Source organism: Phyllobates terribilis, unplaced genomic scaffold, assembly GCF_046119375.1.
Source record: "Phyllobates terribilis strain yellow unplaced genomic scaffold, ASM4611937v1 Scaffold_56__1_contigs__length_8794411, whole genome shotgun sequence".
In the NCBI taxonomy this organism is placed as follows: domain Eukaryota; kingdom Metazoa; phylum Chordata; class Amphibia; order Anura; family Dendrobatidae; genus Phyllobates; species Phyllobates terribilis.
Window position 1 is genome coordinate 5,257,780 of NW_027362816.1, and position 8,295 is coordinate 5,266,074.

General features: G+C 43.1%; 1 protein-coding gene across 2 annotated transcripts; it reads left to right on the forward strand.

Annotated features, from left to right (window-relative positions):
- Nucleotides 1-256: 256 nt before the first annotated feature.
- On the forward strand, nucleotides 257-7,923 carry LOC141192246 (uncharacterized). 2 transcript variants are annotated; one of them, XM_073661741.1, is made up of 8 exons: nucleotides 257-318; nucleotides 667-746; nucleotides 1,693-1,842; nucleotides 1,972-2,151; nucleotides 2,235-2,358; nucleotides 2,442-2,539; nucleotides 2,738-2,828; nucleotides 5,967-7,923. In XM_073661741.1, the coding sequence occupies exons 3-8, from the start codon at nucleotides 1,750-1,752 to the stop codon at nucleotides 7,220-7,222; spliced, it is 1,842 nt and encodes a 613-aa protein (XP_073517842.1). In that variant the 5' UTR covers nucleotides 257-318; nucleotides 667-746; nucleotides 1,693-1,749; the 3' UTR covers nucleotides 7,223-7,923. The 2 variants fall into 2 exon arrangements, with proteins under 2 accessions (XP_073517842.1, XP_073517841.1); XM_073661740.1 differs by lacking the exon at nucleotides 257-318 and having other exon boundaries at nucleotides 413-746.
- The last annotated feature ends 372 nt before the right edge of the window (nucleotides 7,924-8,295 follow it).

Genomic DNA, 8,295 nt, shown 5'->3' on the forward strand with positions numbered 1-8,295 from the left:
ACCTCATGTGTCGTCTATTTGTCTCCAAGCAGGAAAATCCCACGTTACATTCCTCACATAAAACTGTAGAAAAGGCGGCGTGGGGTAATTGTGCCAGTAGTGAGGGGCAAATAATGCCGGAAATGTCACTGACTGCGGAGACGTCTCCATGTAGCGTCTTCACTCCGGATATCACTGTACAGGAGCCGCACAGTTCACACTGTGCATCCACTGAGGCCCCTGATCATGTGACCCCTGACTCCTCCCCTCCTGTGACCTCATCACAGGTCCTGTGCGCACAGAGCAGCCATATATGTGGTGGTGGCTCTGCAGGTGGAGGTATGTGGAGACCCCATTACTGGGCGCAGGGGGCATTAACCCCTTCAGCACGGAGACTCTTTTGGGGTCTCTGTGTGGTGTGAACAGTGAGGTAATAGCTGTGGACAGAATGCGGCTTAGCTGGCTCCCGTCCACATTAGATCCATTCAGACAGCTGCAGGATGAAGGACAGAAGCCCAGAGAAGTCCTCACACAACGCCATTATTCCTCTCGTAGCTCCAGCACAGTAATGTAGATAGTAGTGATAACCGTCCACACATAGAGGACGATCCAGGACCTCAAATAACATAAAACTTTTATTCCTTCATTTTATAACCTTATGTCACAATAATGATGGGACGTCATCAGAACATTGGAGGAAAGAATCCAGAGAGAATTAAGGTGGAGGTGACGCGTTTCGGAGTGATACTTCATACCCAGAACCGAAGGTAAGAATGAAACCCGAGCAGGATATAAATGTCTCTGGAGCAGCCGCTCCTGTGCACAGGATGAATGGCGGCATTAATAGATGTAATAGATGTGATACAAAGAAAGACAATGAAGAAACACAATCATCTTACAGTCATCACAATATGGCCCCTTCACCGGTCTGGTAATGTAAGATCAGATCCCTCCTTCTCTTTATACCCTCCGGTGCGATGGATTTGGCCTCAGTGTCCAGGAAGCTTCACGGTTCAGCAATGCCCCTCTGCCATCTCCCCTCCACCTGAACGATTTACCCTTTCACTGCCACAAAACTGAAAGTTCTTTCAGTCCCCATTGTGTTCTCTTAGGAAATGTGTGGAAACATTGGAAGGGTTAATGGCCGCGGGCTGAGTGGGGTCTCCTATGTGCTCATTAATTCTCTGCCTTATTTACAGGAGGAGCAGCCGACATATCTGACATTACATCCCAGACACTGAATACAATATACCACAAATTCACTGCTGCAGGTGATACACTGTGTAATGAAATGTTTTATTTAATGTGATTAAATCTATTTCTTGTGTTCGGCATATTTACATGGTGGACATTTATCAATGCCGCATCTGTGACAACCCAGAGGTGTAAGCCAGGTTCTCGTTATGTGTTTCTCTAAGGATTAAACCAGGAGACAGGAGTTGTGAAAGGGTCGGGGCCAAGAACAAACATCCATCTCATAAAACCATCAGATACCCATCTTGTGAGAAACATATTCAGCTTCCGACTCCGAGGAAGAAACTGCTTGTTGTCTGTGGCCAAAAATATATAGGTTTTATTACTAGGTGTAAAGAAGAAAACTAAATACTGTAAAATAATAAATCTCCTCATATGTTTCCCCTTATTATCTACAGTAATTGTATTATTACACAGGATTTTTATGTTGTTACATTGGCTCATCATCTTCTCATTCAGGTCTCTACAATATCAGATCCTCTCAGTGGAGATCTTCTATACAAGAGAATTTTCCTTATGGACCCATCAAAGATGGATATGGACAGAGACAAGATGGCGGAGAGGATATTACACCTCACCCTAGAGATCCTCTTCCGGATAACTGGAGAGGTGAGAGATTCTGATGACGTCACATTACATCATTCTTATCTATGGGAATAACAGATGGACAGAACTGGAGAGGTGAGGACTCTGGAAATGTCTGTAGTGAGATTTATGAATGTGTCTCTCCATAACCAGGATTACACAGTAGTGAAGAAGACCTCTAGTGAGCGCTGTCAGGACCCTGTGTCTGAGGGATGGGGAAGACCCCTGAGCCCAATCACGGGGCCTCCTCCTCACCCTCTGATACATGAGGACATCAATGACCAGAAGATCGTAGAACTCGCCTACAAGATGATTGAGCTGCTGACTGGAGAGGTGACATTGCTGGGAATGCTGGGACATTATACAGTAACGCTATGAAAGGATCGGGGAGATGACGGTATCATTGTATGTGTCAGGTTCCTATAAGATGTCAGGATGTCGCTGTCTATTTCTCCATGGAGGAGTGGAAGTATTTAGAAGGACACAAAGATCTGTACAAGGACATCATGATGGAGGTTCCCCAGCCCCTCACATCACCAGGTAATAGACAGGACTAAATACACACGGCCTATAATTATCTGTATGTAAAGAATAAATTCAGTCCCTGTATGTGTTTCCTCCAGATCTATCCAGTAAGAGGACAACACCAGAGAGATGTCCCCATCCTCTTCTTCCACAGGACTGTAAACAAGAAGATCCCAATGTTCCTCAGGATCATCAGGTAGATGGAGAGAAGGTGTCATGAGATCCCCCCTATGATGTGTAGACGGCTGCGAAGGTCTTGTGTTCAGTCTTGTTTTATCCACCAGTATTATATGTTTTATACTTGTGTAATGAGAACGGTGGAGATGGCAGGATTAGAGCTGATCATAGATGTGACTTCTCCATCTGTCTGTGACTTTTATAATATTTGTTTCAGGGTGAAGATCTCACCCATATTAATACTACAGAGACATATGTAAGGGGCGATGAGCAGTGTAAAGAGATGATTCCTACATATGATTACCCAGGTGAGTAGGAACCACTAAATGCTGAGAAGTCACAGATTCTTCTCAGTCACCGGCTGTGGCTGCTTTATCGGTGGTGTAGTCCGGCCGTATCACAATCGTGTGATCATTCATTTTGCCGCTAGATCAAAACATTCTCCTCTTCCAAAAACAAAACTGTTAAAATGACTTTGGGCATTGAAAGTCCTTTCTGTGCTGCTGAATGTCCTCATATGGTCCCTACAAGACGAAGTCCAGTCTTTCTGACCAAACTTTGCTTTTATTATCGACAGCATTAAATCTGCGGTGAGGGACAAGTGTGAATTTCTGTCCAATAACAACAGAGTTTCCCTTTATCCTGACTTTTCAATTTATTTTTAGCCTATGTGCCCACGATGCAGAAATGAAGCAGAAAATTTCTGCAGCATTTCTGCATCTCCCTGGCAGAAAAAACGCATGCAGATTGTACATGCAGATTGTGCATGGGTTTTTCCTGCAGAATACATGCGGATCCACATGCGGGTTCACATGCGTTTCCGCATGCAGATTGACAAGCGCTTTCCAGGCGATTAGCATCACTTGGAAAGTGCTTGACAACTAGGTCACAGTGTATAAATCCATGCAAACAGCATGGATTTATACAGTGTGAACCGTAAAAATTAAAACAAATAAAGCTATACACCCCCCCGATGCCCCGGCGTGGCTGCAGTGCTCGTTCCTGACTGGTTCCTGGATGCCGGCATATCGCGAGACAGAGCGGTGAAGGGCCTGCGGTCACATGACTGTGACGTCACCGCAGGTCCTCAAGCGATGCCGGCATTCAGAGAAAAGCCTTCGGAAAGGTGAGTATAAACTTTATTTGTTATTTTATTCTTTTTTTACAGGTACAATGGTACCCAGGTCTGGATGAGAGTCTTCTCTCCTCCAGAACTGGGTACCATCCGCACATAGAGACGCATTGAAGCCGCTTGTACAAATGTACAGTCGCGGTTTCTATGCGTCTCAATGCAAGTCAATGGCAGGAGTTCCGCTGCGCTTCCGCAAAATTAAATGACATGCTGCGGATTTTTGTACGCAGCATAAACACTGCGGAAAAATCCGCAGCATGTGCATAGAACATGCGGAATCCCCTTGGGGACCATGGGGTGCGGATTACCTAGCGTTTCACAAGCGTTTATGCTGCGGAAATTCCGCAGCATAAACGCTTGAAAAACACTACGTGGGCACCCAGCCTAAAACCGACTAACTTCAAATAGTATTGCGATAGACTGCATAAATACATTACACCTGTGCCACGATATATCTCTAATCTAAATTTAAGACACCTCAGCTCTGCACTATTATAAAAAAGTTCTCTTTGAACGTCTAATATTTCTTCTTGAAACTCATCTGACAGAAAATATTGTCCCTTACGATAGTTTAGATTCCCAAGAGCCCCCGAGCCCCATACTCCAATTACCCCAGAGAGGTTTCACCACTAGTTACTCACTACTTACTGATGGAGACTGTTGAGTTTTATCATTTCAGTAGATGTTATGGTCTATAGTCACAGTTTTTGACTACAGTGGTTAGTTCCCAAAATACTCTGGTTAATCCACTTCCCGCAGCCAGTTTTGTGTTCCTATCAGTGCCCATTTTTTAAATCTTACGTGTGTCACTTTATATGGTGATAACTTTGGAATTCTTCACAAAGGATAATAGGAAACAGATGGACCTTACAAATTATTTTCCACCTTTTCTTGAATCCAACAATACCCTGTATACGGTTGTATCCTACTATCTGGGCACATGGCAGGTTAAGAAGGGAAGGAGCGCCATTTAGCTATTTGAATGCAGATCTTGCTGGAATAGTTTGCAGACACAATATATTGGGGACACTGTTCATGGTCACCTGGCAGCTCAAAAGATGGTCACCATGAACAGGCTTAGCACTATCTACTCCGTTTTCTCTGTATCTGGACTTACACAGAGACCCGTAGGCTTGGGCCACGGTGTTACCTGATGTTCTGTAGTGTGAGATGTGAAGAAGAATAGTCAGGTAGCCGGGTCAGAACCTGGAGAGCAGAGAAAATACAAAATCAGAAGACACAAAAGTAGTCAGTAAACGGGCCGAGGTCACAACAGGAAACAAATACACAAGCCGGGAGCTGAGCACAGAGGACTGAACCAGAGGAGAACAAGGCTGTATCTGGCAGCTTCCGGCAATATGCTTCCAGCTTTAGTAGGGTGCGGTGCTTTCCAAATGGCTGAAGCAGGGAGCAGATTACTCCAGCTGGACAGCACACACACCCATACTGCCAGACTGGATGGTACTAAAGGTCCCAGGCACCCTAATCTTAGTGGCTGTACAGAGCCTGCGTGGCCCAGAGCTTCTGGTTCTGACGTCTCCTCCATCACCAGCGCCTCTTGTAGAATGAATAAGGCGGCTCCTGGTGACAGAAGGAGACATCGGGGGAGCAGATCCCAGAGGAGATGGGACACACCATTCGCAGAAGCCCTTAATATGACAAAAGGCAGAAAACTAGAGCTGTAGAAATCCCCAAAAAGTGACTCCATTTTGTAAATTATAACCCTGAATGAATTAATCTTTAGAAGTAGGGAATATTTTGACTCTACAGGTACTTTTCGGAAATTAGCACGCAGTGGATGTTGGAGAGTGAAAATTGTGCATTTGCCATTTTGTTACCCAACACATAGTGCCCAGATTGTGCTCCAGGAGACACACTCTGAAAATTAAGTGGGTTCTTCTCACTATAGTAATGCCAAATACATGGATGATAAATGTGGTTTGGACACACTGCAAGGCTCAGAAGTGAGGGGGAGATTTGACTTTGGGAGAGCGGATATTGCTGGATTGGTTTATGGAAGCCATGTTGCTCTTCGAGAGCCTTTGAGACACTAATAATGAGGAAACCTCCGTTTTTCCACTGACAGATGATGGACCTGAGTGGGGGCTTGTTCTTTGCGGGATGAGTGGAAGTTTTTATTGGTATTATTTTCCCCAACATAACAGGTTCATCTTATGAGGTTTTTTATTAGACTGTGAACTGTCATTGTCTTGCTGAGTAAATCATATTTTTACAGAGAGTTTAAGTAGAAATGTTAAAAATTATAAAATTCAAGGATATTTTATTGAAAAATAATAATTGATTTTTATCATAGCAGATGACTGTACCAGGAGATCAGAGGGACAGCTGACATCTTCAATTTTTAAATCAGATGATCTTGAGATCACACAGGATACAATTCAAGTGAATGACATTACTCCAGATTTACCATCATCCCTTCACAGCAAAGATCTGTCATCTGATCCTTTGAAACAGGTCCTGTCTTCTGATTCATTACCGACTACTAAGGAAAATCATAGTCACAAAATAAGCACTAAAAAACAAACTGCTCCTAAAGCAAAGACGCCATTTTCACATACAGAATGTGGTAATAGTTTTCCCCACGAAAAGTCTTTTCCTATACAGCAAAAAATTCATACGATAGAGAATAGATTTTCTTGTTCCAAATGTGGCAAATATTTTAGCAGGAAATCCAATCTTGTTATTCACCAGAGAACCCACACAGGGGAGAAGCCTTTTTCCTGTTCAGAATGTGGGAAATGTTTTAACCAGAAATCAACTCTTGTTATACACCAGAGAACTCACACAGGGGAGAAGCCTTTTTCCTGTTCAGAATGTGGGAAATGTTTTCCACATATGATTAGTTTTATCAGACATCAGAGAATTCACACAGGGGAGAAGCCTTTTTTATGTTCAGAATGTGGGAAATGTTTTCCACATATGACTAGTTTTATCAAACATCAGAGAATTCACACAGGGGAGAAGCCTTTTTCCTGTTCTGAATGTGGAAAATGTTTTACACAGATATCAACTTTTATCAGACATCAGAGAATTCACACAGGGGAGAAGCCTTTCTCATGCTCAGAATGGGGGAAATGTTTTACACACATGACTAGTTTTAACAGACATCAAAGAATTCACACAGGGGAGAAGCCTTTTTCATGTTCAGAATGTGGAAAATGTTTTCCACACATGACTAATTTTATCAGACATCAGATAATTCACACAGGGGAGAAGCCTATTTCATGTTCAGACTGTGGGAAATATTTTAACCAGAAATCATCTGTTGTTATACACCAGAGAACTCACACAAGGGAGAAGCCTTTTTCTTGTTCAGAATGTGGAAAATGTTTTACACAGTTATCAACTTTTATCAGACATCAGAGAACTCACACAGGGGAGAAGCCTTTTTCATGTTCAGAATGTGGGAAATGTTTTAACCAGAAATCAGCTGTTGTTATACATCAGAGAACTCACACAGTGGAGAAGCCTTTTTCATGTTCACAATGTGGGAAATGTTTTGTGAAGAAATCATCTCTTCTTAGTCACCAGAGCAGTCACACAGGATAGAAGCCTTTTTATATTCTTAATGTGGGAAATGTTTTCCTTGAAAATAAACTCTTAATAAACTTTAGAAAAGTAACACAAGGGAGAAGCCTTTTTCATGTCCAGAATGTTGAAAATGTTTTAACTGAAAATTGTACAATCTTAAAGGGGTTGTTCACTACTAGAACAACAGGTGTCATTCCTCATGTTTGGCCTAGCTAAAATAAAAGCACTGATACTCAGCTCCCATGCCAGCTCCGTTCCAGCGGTGCTGGGACTCACATTCCCAGGGTTGTTACATCACATGAGCCCTGCGCCCAGTCAGTGCTGACTTCACTGCCACCACCTTCGGACATATTGAACATCAACAGGAAGCCAGGGCTGCAGCTGCTCTCAGATTTCCTCATGATGTTCGATTTTTCTGAACGTGGAGACAGTGATTCCAGCAGTTACTGGGCTCACACGACGTAACAACCTCACATGAGCCCCGGGAACGCACGTGCCGACACCGCTGGAATGGCGCCGGCATCGGAGGTTTGATACAAATCTTACAGACTGTTTGATACAGAAAATATAACATATAATAAAACATCATATTTACAGGATTTAAAAAAACACCCCCAACCCTCCCCACCAGAACCCCCCCTTTTCATCCCTTACCCATCTGATTTTGCATATGACTATCGTCCCTCCTTGATGCAGAAATACCAAATGTATCATGAATTTCACAACATTCTATCCGTCCTATTATGTTGCTATTAAAGAACTAGCATGTTAAATATTATGTCTCTGACCAACTCATCCAACACAACACTTCAGCATTTAACCCAATCCCCCCACTGTTTCCAAAATTTAGCTGCGGCCCCTTTTTGAATAGACCCATTTTTCCATTAGAATAGTACTGTTTAAAGCTTCACTACTTCTATTAAGGGAGCATTGCTTGCCAACCAATGCCTACTTATAGTTTTTCTAGTATGTGTGAGGCAGTGACTGGGGTCGTATACGAGGGACGTTATATATCCCCCAGAATGTGTACAGAGACCTATTAAACCTGTTGGAGTGCATTGCAGTCACAGACACAGTTGCGGCTGCAATGC

What these genes read in the sequence shown, in the direction of transcription:
- LOC141192246 (XM_073661741.1), top strand. Translation starts at nt 1,750, where the DNA reads ATGGACCCATCAAAGATGGATATGGACAGAGACAAGATGGCGGAGAGG. An exon ending in TTGAGCTGCTGACTGGAGAG is followed by an intron (nt 2,152 to 2,234) that starts GTGACATTGCTG and finishes TGTATGTGTCAG; the next exon opens with GTTCCTATAAGATGTCAGGA. An exon ending in ATGTTCCTCAGGATCATCAG is followed by an intron (nt 2,540 to 2,737) that starts GTAGATGGAGAG and finishes TATTTGTTTCAG; the next exon opens with GGTGAAGATCTCACCCATAT.